The sequence below is a fragment of the Aythya fuligula genome, chromosome 6 (genome assembly GCF_009819795.1).
Source record: "Aythya fuligula isolate bAytFul2 chromosome 6, bAytFul2.pri, whole genome shotgun sequence".
NCBI classification, from domain to species: Eukaryota; Metazoa; Chordata; class Aves; order Anseriformes; family Anatidae; genus Aythya; species Aythya fuligula.
This window is the reverse complement of record NC_045564.1, coordinates 11,577,745-11,593,603: the sequence shown is the minus strand read 5'-3', so window position 1 is coordinate 11,593,603 and position 15,859 is coordinate 11,577,745. Positions and strand designations below refer to the sequence as shown.

At 43.0% G+C, this 15,859-nt stretch overlaps 2 protein-coding genes across 9 annotated transcripts in view; both read right to left on the bottom strand.

Annotated features, from left to right (window-relative positions):
* The window catches only part of DIP2A (disco interacting protein 2 homolog A), a 99,367-nt gene extending 90,174 nt beyond the window's left edge, over window positions 1-9,193 (bottom strand). The window contains exon 1 of the mRNA XM_032189994.1: window positions 9,097-9,193. Coding sequence (XP_032045885.1) covers window positions 9,097-9,193 — 97 coding nt within the window. The remainder of the gene's footprint in view (window positions 1-9,096) is intronic.
* Window positions 9,194-12,774: 3,581 nt separating this feature from the next.
* PCNT (pericentrin) overlaps window positions 12,775-15,859 on the bottom strand; it is a 79,332-nt gene continuing 76,247 nt past the window's right edge. For all 8 annotated transcript variants that reach the window (XM_032189704.1, XM_032189708.1, XM_032189705.1 and 5 more), the window contains one exon: window positions 12,775-13,110. In XM_032189704.1, coding sequence (XP_032045595.1) covers window positions 13,067-13,110 — 44 coding nt within the window. In that variant the 3' untranslated portion in view covers window positions 12,775-13,066. The remainder of the gene's footprint in view (window positions 13,111-15,859) is intronic.

Sequence of the window (15,859 nt, the reverse complement as noted above, 5' to 3'; positions counted from 1 at the left end):
TCTGCAGGCCGGTTCTGGAACTGCAGCTTCTTTGGATGAGAAAAGCTGGGGATTTGGGGTTCTGTTTTCCCTTGTCTTGCAGCAAAGTATATGTGTGGAAACGAAACAGTAAGGGTATATGTGATGTGGAAGATAATGCAACAGTGAGGCTGAAAAGAGTATTCCTGTCAATGGTATAAAGATTATGGGTGACCACTTTTTGTGCTGAGCAGATTCAGTTTACCACTTTCAGTAAGTACCACATGCTATGCAAGGTCAATAGTGGGAACATGTAATTTGGAAGGGCAGAGGGGGCTAATGGTGAGCATTGATGCACTGCCTTCCCTCTTCACCAGGCTTTAAAAGATTCTTTGCCCTCTCAGGATTTCATGTGGCCATGTTACATGTCAGCAGAGCCCCTTGCTCAGGACCTGCTGGTAGGTCCGACTTTGATGCTAGCGACATGTGCTGTGTACGAGCAACATCGTGCTGCACATCCCTGTTACTGTCCCCTGTGCAAGGCTCTGTGCCACCCTGGAGCTTCAGCATTATGATCCTGTTATTAATAAAACAAGGTGGGCTTCAAGCTTACCCCTGCATGCCCTGTGCTTTTATAACTATATGCCTTTCACCTTTGATCTGTGCATCCACTTCTTGGCAGCAACTTTCTGCACGTGGTAAAACTGTGTTAAGGGGCAGCTGAGGGGTAAAAGGTATGCTACTGTGTTTTGTCATCTTTTGAGGTCCTTTTGCTTCCTGGAGTGATGACTGACTTTTGTGAACGTTCAGTGGAATGAGATCTCTCCTATATTATAAGGAATATTAAGAAAATGCAGAGATCTGTCTTCACAAAGAAAACGTCTGGCATATTGTGTCATTAAAACACGCTGGGAAGGCTAGATTTGGAACTAACATTCAAGATCACTGGAAAATGTTTGTTTACAATTGTTTTCTAACAAAAATACTTAAGTTTCATATTTCAGGTGTTTGTGTATAATTTGTACTTGGTGGGAACGCTTTCAGTCTGCAAAGAGTACTCTCTGTTTCCAGAGACAAGAACCAGGTAAGGATTTTTCTTTAAAAAAATAATGCTCAGAAAAAAAAAAATCTGAAACTTGGTATTTGAAGAAAGCAAGTACTTACATTATTTTTTTTCTTTTTGTCTGAGTAGACCTCACTAAAAACTATAGAAAATGGCTAGATGATGTTACAGTATATATCGTGTGAATTACAATGGCTGTACTTTAGACTGTTCGTTTTTGCTCTTTGCCTTGCTTCTAATGCCGTTGGGTTACATTTGAGCACAGTAAAATTCATGACCCTGAAAATGATCAGTAGTCAAAACTGATGAACCCAGAGCCCTCAATAAGCAGGAGTTAGAGGTCTTTTTCTCCTTGTTCTAGTGCAACTGTGTGATGATTCAATGAGTATGTGCATCAAGGATTCTCAGTCCAGAGCTCTGCCAGTTTGGTTCAGTATGGTCTCCACTGACTTCTGGTTGCACGCATAATTTACCCAAAGGACACGAGTAAGAAAAGGGATTATTTTGGCTGCTTTGTGTTTCTGTGTTGCTGGTTGCGAGTTTGTCTTCCTTGAGTAGTTTAGTAAACTGAGAAATTATCTTGTGGTGGTCAAATCCTGAAACGTAGCTTGATGTGTCAGCAGTAGCACAGTGCTAGAGTTACTGTGTGCCCTTGTCTCTGTGCTCCGTTTTCGGCTACATCAGCCTTGTTTGTGAGGGTTTGGGTTACTTTTCTTGAGCAATGCAGTGAACTGACTTATCACATAAGTATTGCAGTAGTAGTTGACTAATGTGATTGTGGGACAGATGAAGGAACATGTGAAGAAAATGAGTATTTTTTTATAGCAGGAAATGCTGCTCTAATTAAAGTGGCTGGACCAATTTACACCTGTATTTCTAGACTTTTCAAACCTGTTGTGATGCCATGATTTGAAGTATCAGCAACTATTGCCTAAATGAGTATGAAGCTGTGGTTTTTGTCATATATTGACAATATTCTGATTTGGTTTATTTTTATTTTCATAGGATATCAAGTTACAATTTTTATCAGCACCTGAAATTGGCCATTAAGCTACAGCAAATCAGAATCTTCACTTGCTTATGAAAGGTGTTATTCAGATGTACTTCAGGCTGTTTAGATTCTTTTAAAACAAAAACTTTGGATGCTGGAAATGCTAGTACAGAGCTGCAGGAGGCACAGGCCGTTCCAGAGACCACAGAGTCAAAGTCTACAAAATGTAGCTCTGTGGCTCTCTCTCATTCCTAGTTCAGGTAAAGTGAAATTTTATTGACCTTGCTTTTAATAACAGAAACTTGTAAAACAGCACACAATGAACTAGAGAAACCTTGCATAGTTTTCCGCCAGGAAGAGAAAGGGAACTAGATCCATGTGGAGCAGTTTCTGATCATATCAGTAACATGCCTCTGAGACACATTTGGCTAATTCCTACTCAGGCAACAGATCCTACCTCAAATAGCCAGGACCTGAAAGATGGGAAGGCAGCTTTGCTTGGTCTCCCTTTCCAGGACGAGTGATCAAAAAAACTCCTCCTTTATCGACTTGCTATATGAATTCTTACTTGGAAAATGGAATAATCTGGAAGAATTGTAGTAGAGATGTTAACATGGTTCCCAGCTCCAGAGAGTTTCTGTTCCTTTTAAATTGTTAATTTGTTAATTAAATTGTTAATTTCTGTACATAGGTGTCCCTCATCATCTCACAGACCATCATCATCACAGAATGGTTGAGGTTGGAAGGGACCTCTGAAGATCATCTCATCCAACCCCTCTGCCGAGCAGGATCACCTACAGCACGTTGCAAGGATGGCATCCAGGCAGGTTTTGAATGTGTCTAGAGAAGGAGACTCTGCAACCTCTCTGGGCAGCCTGTTACAGCGCTCTGTCACCCTCACAGTAAAGAAATGCCCTCTCATATTCAACCGGAACCTCCCGTGCTTCAGTGTAGGCCCGTTGCCTCTCATCCTCTCACTGGGCACAACTGAAAAGAGACTCTCTCCATCCTCTCGGCACCATCCCCTCAGATATTTAGACACACTGATGAGGTCTCTGCTCAGTCGTCTCTTTTCCAGGCTAAACAGGCCCAGCTCTCTCAGCCTGTCCCTGTACAACAGGCGCTCCAGTCCTCTCATCATCTCAGTAGCCCTCCTCTGGACTCGCTCCAGTAGCTCCATGTCCCTCTGGTACTGGGGAGCCCAGAACTGGACACATTGCTCCAGGTGTGGCCTCACCAGGACTGAACAGAGGGGGAGGATCACCTCCCTTGACCTGCTGGCAACACTCTTCCAAAAGCAGCCCAGGATACCGCTGGCGTTCTTGGCCCCAAGGGCACACTGCTGGCTCACGGTTAGCCTGCTGCCCACCAGGACTCCCAGGTCACTCTCTGAGCTGTGGAATTCCATATGCACATTCACAGAATCACACAGAATCACAGAATTTTCTAGGTTGGAAGAGACCTCAAGGTCATTGAGTCCAACCTCTGACCTAACGCTAACAGTCCCCACTAAACCATTTCCCTAAGCTCTACATCTAAACGTCTTTTAAAGACCTCCAGGGATGGTGACTCCACCACTTCCCTGGGCAGCCTGTTCCAGTGCCTCACAACCCTTTCAGTGAAGAAGTTCTTTCTAACATCTAACCTAAAACTCCCCTGGCTCAACTTAAGCCCATTCCCCCTCGTCCTGTCAGCAGGCACGTGGGAGAACAGGCCAACCCCCACCTCGCTACAGCCTCCCTTGAGGTACCCATAGAGAGCGATAAGGTCGCCCCTGAGCCTCCTCTTCTCCAGGCTGAACAAGCCCAGCTCCCTCAGCCGCTTCACCATCTTCATTTCAACCAGTAGCAAGTGAAATCCTCTACCTAGAAGTCAGTTACAGGCTGTGTAAATCCCCGCTTTGCACTATCAAATCGATGATCTTCTTAAAATAACAATCTCTTATTAATAACAATCCCAGACATGCATTACACAACAGAAATATAAGAGTGACAAAAGTTGTGAATGCACTTAGAGACACAGCAGCGAAACAATGATTTCCACAAGGTCAAACCATGATAATTATATTCTCCAAATATTTCAGGAGGGTAATGTTCATGACATCACTTTTGTTTTGCAATCAAAATCTGTCAGACCATTATTATAAAAGAAATTGAAAAAAAATCAGAAATCTGCTTCCTTTACATAGAAGGTGACTTATTTCAGTAGCAAACCAGATCAAAGGGTATCAACTATCCTGGAAGTTCATCAGCGAACCACTACTTGAGAACTGTGTCAAGTGTAACATGCAAGGACAAGTGTTGTAGACTTACTCAATCCCAATGGGCACTTGCTATACCTCACATATTATCATACAATTAACAGTTTCTGTTGGAGAGGCCCAGAAATTAAGCAACAAAGATGTTGCAGGTCAAGTTTTACACATTACCATACACTTGCAAAGTATTTGTCTCTCCAGTCCTAACAGTTCTCATTGCAATCTTCAGATTATATTTGCTTCCAAAATTAAAATGATCACAGCAGTGGTAAATAAATGTAACTTACACACATATGTTTTCAAGATTTTCATAATAGAAAAACTCCCACCTTGAGACCAGAAAAAAAAAAACAACACACTTTATCATAAGGAAAACAGGTTAACTTGTGTGTGCATCTTCCTCACCTGATTTTATATGCAGTATTTTAATACCACATCAATCCTGCTAGTGTAACAAAAGAAATTAATTTAAGCACATCGGTTCTAACTTCCACCTTTAGGTATTTTAACAAAGGTATTCTGTCCAAAAAAGTGTTGTTATCAATTGTATTTTTAAAACCCAACCTGAGAGTTAGTATAGGCAAACACTGCCTAGCAGAGATTACAAAAACCATTTGCTAGAGTCACAGAATAGCCAGAAAAGTCAGACACAAAACATCTTGATTTTTTTCAGGAAACCCTTCTTAGTTGGCACCTTCTTCCACTCAGATGTATGCATTATACTAACTGCAGTACCTCAAAAGATGCCAAGACAAACAGACCAAGTCTCCTTGTCAGACACATATTTTTTTTTTTATAAGAGAAATAAATAATTGAATCAGTATTATGCAAAACTGAGCTTTTTGCTAAGCAGACACAAACATCTCAATCTGCACATCAAACTTTCTATCTTTCTATCTAAATCCCAGGCTAAAATGTCATGATTTCCACTAACTTAGCTAGGTACTGGAAACACTTTGGAGTGATGCGTTAAGGGTTGGAAAACATAACACCCCAAATAAACAATAAAATAAAGTTACAACTAAGGAAATACAAACACTTTTGTCTCTAGACTGATTTTGAAGACTGTTTGACAGAAATCATCAAGAGGAGAATTTGCCATCAGGCAAATTTGCAATCAGCAGGGTAACTGTTATTTGAATTGAGGGAACACTGAATTGGGGATAACTATTTGAATTGGGAGAAGAACAAAAAAAAAAAAAAAAAAAAAAAAAAAAAAAAAAAAAAGCCTATTTAGAGTAGGTAATCTTTGCTAAGAGTTTCAGTTCAGTTCCAAAATAAGCCTGACTTACAAAACTCCCAGTAAACAGATGAAAATCCAAGTCCTTTTATTTGCATTTTAAAGCTGATCAAAAATTAAGACACCCTCCCCCAAAAACAAACAAACAAAAGCAAACAAGCAGAAAAGCCTTGTACCATTGCAACATTGGTCAAACAGCTGCCTGAAGGCCTGTTATCCCACACTTGTCTCCAAATGTCCAACATCTACTGAAGGCAAATCACATTATGCATCCACACAACCTGGTCTCATAAGAACTGCATAACAACAAGTACAACACGAGTCCAGCCTTATGTTGTGTGAGATCCTGAGCCACAAGCTGAGGGACGTACCACAACCAACATCTCTAGAAGACAAACCGGAGATTCAGAAATTCTTGAAACACCAGGAGCTATTTCTATCACAGGAAGTGTTTGATGACCTCTCAAGCTTCTCTCTCTTACCCAAAAGAGGCATCTAATTGCAAATGCCAGCAAATTGCAGTAACATACCATGGAAAAAATATAGCTAAAAATTATGAGAAAGCACAAGAGAACAGTCAAAACATATTCCGACAGAGTTTTAAAATAAAATGTGGTTTTAGTGAATGGATAAATTATATAAGTAGCATTTGTGTCTAAATGAGAACTGCTCTTCAACATTATCACATATTAACGAAAAGCACTGTACAAATACTTTATAGACATAAAATTTCACATAAACATGATATGCTATCATAAAAGAGATTGAGGCTTAAAAAAAAAAAAAAAACCAACAAACACATTGACATTTATCTTACAAAATCTCCACTGCACATTTACTTTTAAGAAAAAAAGGGAGATTTTTTATTTTCCCTCTCAAGGAGAACTATACTGACTAATACAGAATTGAAGTACTTGACTTTATCATCACTACTTTTGTGCTTTTACCAAGCATCCTGGCAAGCTCATTAGGGAACCACTCATCTCTCCATAATATCAAGAAATTGCAGCATCTTACAGTCATAAGTTAGGAAAACTTCCACACGGTCCACAGGTTAATGAGATACAGTTCAGCTTAGCTGCTGCTGACTTCCTCAAAATTGTCCTTATCTCCCAAAGAGGTTGTGGCAGACCTTTTAGTTTTCTTATCTTTATTAGTCAAGCAATAAAAGCAATTATGATGCTGCTAAAACAAAGTAACACAGTAGAATTTCACATCTGTTTTTTTTCCCCCACCTATTACTTTTCCTTTACATAAAGAATGTAAATAAATGTAATTTAAAACATTAAGAGAGCTCCTGTAAAAGTGAAAGCATGCATCACACAATACAAGATCAAAACCACAGCATGTCAGAGTCCCATTTCCATCCAAAACTCTTATAAGCTGAACTGCTGCACTTCAGCTCAGATTTTGAATTGTTCAGAAGGAAGCAATGTGCATAGTCTGTTTTCATTTTTCTCCTCCTCTAAAGGCAAACACTTTTCCTAACTTTCATTACAACAACCTGTTGTATATAAAAAGGAGAGGAAATTCTTAATCATCTCCCTGATTTATTTATAAAAGACAATAATTTAATTAAAAAGAACATATTTTATTCCTGTCCCAACACAGCACGCATGACATCTCAACAAAATACACACACAAAGTAGGAAAGCACTCGATCTCAAATTTCCTTTTCCTCCCTTGACACTTCCTCTCGCATTATAGAAACATCCTTCCAAGTGTGACCTTCGCTAATCTAGAGCTTATTCACCATAAGAAATCCCCCTTTAAACCTCTGTTCAGCCTGCTCATGCTCCCCCCTGCAAAAGTCCCAGCCTTGGTTAAGGCAGAGGCCAACTACAACATCCACACAGCTCAGGACAGCATTGTGCATACAGGAAAAAGGCTTCTGACAACTTCAGCAAACTGAAGCTAACAGTGGCCTTGGACTGCGATCTGTTAAAGACCACAAATACCTGTTGCTTTGTTGTAGCATTAAGAATCCCATCATATAAGTCCATCTCGGAGGAGGATACTCCCCTGTCTATAGAAGGGCAAAATAACTGACCATCTCTGCAAGTATCAACTTACTCTTTCCAGAAGTAGATATGAATTTTGTGCTGTACTCTATTTTACATAGATTAAAATACAAATATATAATTTGAGATCACTATTCCTTCCTGCCCAAGTAAACAAGATCCGAATATTGATTACAGAGACGTCCGCTAAAGCAGCGCGTGCAAACACCAGGTGATCAGAGAACACAAATGCATAAAATAGTTTTAGATGTTGAAGGATTCCTACCCAGAAACACTTTGAAGACATTTGGGCAAGGCAGAAAAGGAATAGCAAAAAAAGGAATCAGATCTCCCACACAGGCAGCGATAAGCCCTGGTGCTATTTCGGCCACCCAGCAGCCGTGCAGCAGCAGGTTAAACGCAGAGAACCCGGCATTACTGTTCCTCTGCTTCTCCCCTACCTCTGCAGCAATGGCCCCACACCTGAGGAAAGACAGCTGACCTGTGAACCATTTCCTAAACCACCACCTTTCAGCCAGCACACCTGAGGTAAAATAACCCAGGTTTTGCCCACCTGAACACACTGATCTGAAAACTGCAACACTCAAGGAGGAGATCAGTTGCTTCTACCTCAGGGCCACAGTATTAATAGCTTTTTATCTACTCTACTTCGAGGTATAGTCCAACCACATAGCCGGGGGAAGCATAACGAGCACCTGCTCCCAGAAGGCGCTGTCTTGGTCTCCTGCCCTGCCTGCTCTGCAGCACCCAGAGCCTGCCTGTCCATGTGGCCAGCCAGGCAACTAATGCACGAAAAAACAAACCAAACAACCAGAACAGTCTAACAACAGCACAAAACAAACAAATAAAAGCAATCTAAGAACACAAATGTAATTGCCACAGGGTCATAGGAGCATCATCATCATCATCAAACATGAGTGGAGATAGCAGGACGAAACCGTGCCTTTGGGGACAGCAAACAGGCAGAAGGGCTTAACTACAGCACTGGGAGAGAAACCTCGGTCTGCCACCGCATCTCTGTGAAACCAGGCCAGGAGAGGAATGTAACCTCCTTCCCTCACTGGTCCTTGGGACAGTGAAAAATATAAAAATATTCTGAATCGCAGCTAAAAGCTTAATATCTTAGCTATTATTAAGAAATGGTACAAAAAAAAAAAAAAAAAAAAAGTGATATTTTCACAGAACCCAGTCACATAACAGAGACCACAAGCGAAAGCCACTAACAGGACTTCTGGAACTACCCGCCTGCTTGAATCCAAATAGCTGCTTAAAAAGAAACTTGACTGCCCTCTGACCTGAGCCCAGCAGAGCACATTTCAGCCCGGGTGCTGAGAAGCCGCTCCGGGCTCGCTGTAGCGACCCGCTGGGGCACGAAGCCCCCCCGGGCCCACCCCGCCCGGCCGCGTCCTCCCAGCCGCCCGCCGAGAGCCGCAGCGCGGCGTGAGGCGGCGCAGGGCGGCCAGGCCGCGGCCTCGCAGCCCCCCGGCACCCCCCGGCACCCGGCAGAGGCACCGCGCCCCGGCCCGGCCCGAGGAGCCGAGCCCCCCCCCCCGGCCCCGCTCTCACCTTCCGACAGCTCCAGCTCCAGCTCCGCCAGGCTCTCTCGCACCTCGGGCGGCAGCGGCACGGCGTCCAGGGAGCAGCCCCCCCGCTCCGCCGCCATGGCGCGGGCCCCGCCGCAGCCGCCGCCCAGCGCGGCCCCAGGCGGGAGGACGGGGAGCGGCCGCGGCCGCAAGGCGCGGGAGGGACGGGCGGGGAGCGGGAGGAAGCGCCGAGCCGAGCCGCACCGGGCCGCACCGGGCCGGCCCCCGCGCACCGCGCAGCCGCCGCCGCAGCCCCCGGAGGCTGCCCCCTGGCGGCGCAGGCAGGGCGAGGACCCGCCGCGGAGGTTGGCCCCGGGAGGGGGCTTCAGGAGGAGCCGGCGGCCTCCGCCTGCGACGCCCGCGGAAGGGTCTGCCTCACACGCGAGGCAGTGGCAGGGCAGCCCCCCTGAGCCTTCAGAGTAGACGTTTTCTCTGCACCTGCTCCTTCTTGAGTGGTGTGGCGGAAGAACATGGCCCTTCCACCACAGCTGGTGTCCCCTTCAGCAGGAAAGAAAATGACAGAGTTATTTCTGAATACAGGACAACTCACTAGTGAGGTGCCTGTGTCACAGGTGTAAGGAATCGTGGAATCATAAAATATCCTGAGTTGGAAGTCCATCAAGTCCAACTCCTGGCACCACAAAAGTCTACCCAAAAGTTCAGACCATAAGCACAGTCCAAACTCTTCTTAAACTCTGACGGGCTTGGTGCTGTGACTACATCCCTGGGGTTCCTGTTCCAGTGCATGACAACCCTCTCACTGAAGAACCTCTTCCTGATGCCCAGCCTGAACCCCTGTCACAGCTTGAGTCCATTCCCTTAGGTCCTGTCACTGGTCACTAAAGAGAACAGATCAGCGCCTGCCCCTCCACCCCCTCATGAGGAAGCTGTAGGCCGCAATTAGGTCTCCCCTCAGCCTCCTCTTTTCCGGGCATGTGGTGCCCAGAACTGCACACAGTACTTGAGGTGAGGCCGCACCAGCGCAGAGTAGAGCGGGACAATCATTTCCCTCGACCGACTAGCGATGCTCTGCTTGATGCACCCCAGGTTACATTTGGTCCTCCTGGCTGCCAGGGTACACTGCTGGCTCACATTCAGCTTGCTGTCAACCACTGCCCCCAGATCCCTCTGTGGGGCTGCTCTCTAATGTCTTGTTCCCCAGTCCGTACGTATAGCCAGGTTTGCCCTGTCCCCAGTGCAGGACCCGGCACTTGCTCTTGTTAAACTTCATGCGGTTGGTGTTTGCCCAGCTCTCCAATCTGTCCAGATCTCTCTGCAAGGCCTTTCCACCCTCAACAGAGTCAACAACTCCTCCAAGTTTAGTATCATCAACAAATTTGTTCAAAATACCTTCTAGTCCTACATCCAAACCATTTATAAAAACATTGAAGAGAACTGGCTGTAAAATGGAGCCTTGGGGGACTCCACTGATGACCATCTGGCAGCCTGATGTGGACCCATTTACCACAACCCTTTGAGCCCTACCTGTCAGCCAATTGTTCACCCATCGTGTGATGTTTTTTGACGTGATGTTTCGTCACATATTTAAAAAAGCCCTTTTTATTTTCTCCCACAGACCTAGCCAGCCTCAACTCTAATTGAGCTTAGGCCGCATGAATTTTCTCCCCACAAATGCGAACATCATACCTGTAGTCCTTCCACGTTGCCTGACCCTGCTTCCAGCAGACATACACTTTCTTTTTATGCCTAAGATCCAGAAGATCCCTGGTCAACAAAGCTGGCCTACTGCCCCGCCTGCTTGACTTCCTGATATTTTGGAATTGCCTGAACCTGTGCTTTTAGGAGGCAGCGCTTAAAGACTGACTAGCACTGATGGATGTCAACACCTTCAAAAGCAGTTTCGCAGGGGACCTTGCTAACAAGTTCCCTGAGCAGCCTGAATTCTGCTCTCCCCCTATCCAGGGCTGATGTTTTGGTGGCAGTTTTCCTTCTATCACCAAAGATTTTAAACTCAACCACTTCATGGTCACTATGACCAAGATGGCTGCCAATTGCCATGTCCCTCACATGACCAAGATGGCCGCCAATTGCCATGTCCCTCATGACCTTCTCTGTTCTCCAGCAACAGATTTTTTTTTTTTAAGTTACTGATCCAGCATAAATTTACTTTGTCAATTTGAATGGGTATAGAACTTTGCAGAAGTTAACTTATTCTTGCCAAGATTTTATACCAAATTAGGTACTGTTTTTTTCATTAAATCTCGTAAATTTAGGCCAAATCAGGTATAATAGGTTCTCCAATAGCTGTCATAGGAGAATAGTCAGTACATGTGTGAAGATAACATTGCACAAACTGGATCATATGCACACACTGACCCTAACCCAGGTATGGGACAATGTACAGGTCCATTATCAGGGATAGTGGAAGACTGAGTCAGCCTTCACAGCAACGTGGGTGAGATCCTTTTTTTTTTTTTTTTTCTCCAATGCAACCTTCAGCCCGTCTAGGAAAAGCTCTCAAAGTTTATAGAATTAGCACAGTGCTAGCTCACTATTAGTGACAGTAGGCATTGCAGAAGCTCTTACTGAACATGAAGAAGGCAGTGCATTATTAATTTCTTGAAGAATAGCCAGGATGTCTTGCTGTGTTGTCTCTAATAGAAGTTCTTAAGGGGCTGGCACAAAGCTCAGCTGTGGTCTGCAGAGCACCACGTGGCTCCTGTCTGCATGCTTGCCTCTGGAACCAACAGCCTGGCAAGGGGCAAAGGAAGAACTGAAATGTTCTCTACTCCACCTACACCAGGCCTGTGGGAAATAGCACCTAGGTGCTTAATGACTCATGGGAGATTCATCACCAAGTCACAACACTGCCCAAGGGCAGCTATGCTTTCTCAGGGCTGCAGGCATGAGCCTGCATAGTGTCCTGCTCTGCTCCTGTAACCCAGAAATACAGCATTGGGTGCTCCCACCAGAAAATGACAAAAATACCCAGAGCTGTCAGGGACAACAGTTTGTTGAGTCAGGCTACAATCAACAGGCGGAAACAACTGTTGAGAAGCCAAGAGGAGCAGGGGCAGTCCAGCACCTCCAAAACTCGTCAGGAGCATTATCTTCCTGCTCCAAAGGTTGGTACCAGACCTCCACATCCATAAGGCCAAGTGACACAAACTCCAGGCATGAATACAGTAATACTGATTATCCAGGAACACCAAATATATTGTGAGTGCAGTCATGGTGTTAAAGTTCCTAGGAAAAGTCCTAAGAACAATATCAGAGTTTCCATACAGAAGCACCTTTGTAGCTGTTGATTTAAGGATATTAGCAAGAGTAGGATTTGAAAGCAATGTTAGACTTTTTTTTGTTACTTGTATTAGAACAAGCTCAATCACAGAAGAATTCAGGGAGTAGTGGCTTGACACTGAACTGGAAAATCATGAGACTGGGGGAAATAAATTAAAACAAGGCAAATCCTAAATTCACAGAAGACTACATGCATCTTTGAGATTTGGGAGTTTTGTTTTGTGTATTTTTTTTTTTTTAAAGTTGTGTTAGTCAATGATCTTAGAGAAATATTAAAACCCAAATAATTTTGACAGGAAAAAAAAGTAAAGATTTGTAAGGTGGAAACATAACCATACACTGTAAGAATTCACTAATAAAATGACATTTTAATAACTTTTTTTTAACAAAGAATCCAGCTATACACTATAGAAAAATAAACAGACAACTGACAATACAGTGATGCCAGCACACTTCAGCTGTTAACTTAGTAGTAATTCCATACGACAATGTAAAACATTGTTCTTAGCGAAAAGTAATCTCCTCTTAAAAGTACTAAAATATAATAAAAAGTCATATAAAAATCTGATGTAAAAGCACTGCCCTTTATTCATTTGCACAAGAGATGACAAGTGCTTCCATTCGCCAGGGAATAACTCAGAAGGAACCAATAACTAGGAGGTTTTGTGGTACGGATTTCAGAAGCATTCAGATCACTTTTTCATGTTTCTCTGGCGAGGTGGGCCTGGAACTTGTCCTAAATTTAAATAAAACAAAGCAATATTAGAAAACTGCTTGTGTTATGAACCAACAGGATGCAGTTAGCAGCATGTTATTTCCTCAATGTGCTTCATATGAGCTACACTGAAAGCAATTACCATTTTCACAAGCCACCTAGGAACAATACAAAACAAGACTTGAAAGCTTATAATCCTAACAAAGCAAACATTCACACATCAAGAAAAATGCTCAATCGCAGGTATACTCTACACACAGCAACGGAATTGCTTAGTTCAACCCAACCCATCTTGCAATGATTCAATGTGCATTCTGTTGCTGGACCAAGTATTGTGATTGAGTAGATGTTGTAAAGTTCATTAGCACCTAGGAACGCATTTTGCTCAAAGCACTGTTCTAAAGGTTACTGCATCATTCTGTAACTCCTTACAAAGTCATCCTTACAATACCATATCTTTCCATTCTGAAAATTTCAAAAATGGTATGCACTGTGCTCTAAATTGTATTCCAGTAAAGTACTTCACACTTAGCATAACACAAAAATACATTATTCTATGAAATACTATCAGGTTTCAATTCTGAAATTCTTGGTTACCTGCATCTGCCATGAACAATTACAGTATTCAGGAAAAGGAAAAAAAAAACAAAACACAAAGTCATGTTAAGGGTTCTAAGAAAAGTCCTGCTGAGAACAATGTCAGAGTTTCCATATGGAAGTGTCACTGTAGCTGTTGCTTTTAGAGATATAAGCAAGAGTAGGAGTTGTAAGCAAAGTTAGACTTCTAACTTTATTTATTTATTTATTTATTTAACTTGTATTAGATCAAGTCAGAGGGAAAAACAAGCAACGTTCTGGACTTTCACCAGAGCTATTGTCCAGCTATACCAGGCTCCTATGAACTTCAAAGCCAGCATTTCTCTCTTTCTACAGAGGTTTGTGATTGTAATGAAAATCATGTGATTTTCAAGTTTAAATTTTCAAGGTGAACATTAAAAATGTACTAGGACTGCAACATGTGTAAGAATTTGCCTCAGAAGTTACCTTTAAGTTATTTTTCCAAATGCATAAACAAGTACTACTCACAATTACCAATACCTTCCATAATTTGTGGGAACTGAATGAGAATACAGTATCTCTACAATGTAGATTAAGTATTCAGATTGAACACTGAATTGAGGAACCAGTGAAGTAGATGTGTTTTGAATGAGCATCTGCAGTAACTGCAGGGCCAAGAGTCACTATTTAATACTGTGATCAGCAATTGAATGCCTACTCCTTCTCCCATAAAATCACCTCAGAGATGATCTGCTGGTAAAGACCAAAGAAGTGGCCAGCAATAAGAACACAAGTGACTGCCACAGAAGTCAGTCTGCTGGTTCACTGAAGTATTTTTTTCCTCATCTCAGGTCAACCAACATGAAACCAGACATCTTTGGGCATAAGCTGAAGGACAGTTATAAAATGAAAGACTGCTGGGAAACAGCAGTTGACAGTGGTTATGCTCAGTGGAAGAAACATAGAAAACAGTGACCGTAGTGACCCAAGACTGACCTTCTGAATTAAACAACTGATCCTGGGAATGAGCAGCTAGAAGCAATACAGGGAAGAAAGGAGCAATAGCAGACAAAAGGGGTAACAGTTGGACAAAAACATTAATAACATTATCTGACTTGATGGTCCACAGATGTTGAGACCAGGAAACTCAGTAAGATAAACCCGGATGGGTAAAGCAAGTTTTGGGGAATATGCTCCAAAGAGGAATGGCCAGCAGGCCCTTCTAACTGCACAGAGTCAGTGGAGTCATGCAGCAGGAAGCACTGGAGCCTTGTACTGCTCCCCGCTAAGGGGATGAAGTTATGTGCTACACCTTGATTTGGACCATGGAAAGCATGATCTCATTCCTGTCAGTGACCTGGGCTAGCATGGGTGCCCTCCCCTAGCCACCTGCTGGGATTGGTGTGCAGAGGCATGATCTTCCCTGGAGCAGCCATGGGATAAGCTGTGTGATCCACTCCTTTGTGTGTGCATATTGTAAATACTATGCTGCTGTTTTAATAAATTTTTCATTTAGAATTACTGCTTCACTAACTTCACTATACTTTTATAACTTCTTTAATAACTTCTTGTTAATAAATACTTGAATTAAGCAAACTTGTCTTTTCCCTGACAATCACAGCCACATTGCTTGCAATCCAGAAATACTAATACACCAGAAACAGTTTAGATATAAGTCCCAAAAATAAGAAAACATAGGAAAACACATCTAATCGTATCTTTCCATCATATTGTCTCCCCATTTTACTTTGAGGAGGGGGAGTGGTTGAGGTGACACAGTGACAAATGAGGGAAATACGATAGTTCATGCTGGAGAGGCAGCCCTATTCAGCTATTACAATGATTCTCTGACTTGAAGGTAAGTTAACTCCATAAAATTCATTTAAAATACACAACTTGCTAATTTAGACTTGATAACAGGAGAGGAAAAATCGCATGGAAATTATTCACCTTGATCTCTGAAGAATTTCACTGAAGTTGTTCAAAGAAATGCCACATGTGGACTAGTTTTAGGTATGATTCACAAAAAGCTTTAGTTTCAGAGACTTATTTTTTATCCCCCTCTCTCCCCCCCCCCCCCCAAATTATTAATTAAAATGATGTTCTTTACATTCTCTAAGTATTATAGGCAGAGTCTTTAAGTACTGTAGGAAGACCCTTGTAAAAAGAATCCCAGACTGCTCGCAGTTCTGAGAGGTAGCGTGGTTCCTCT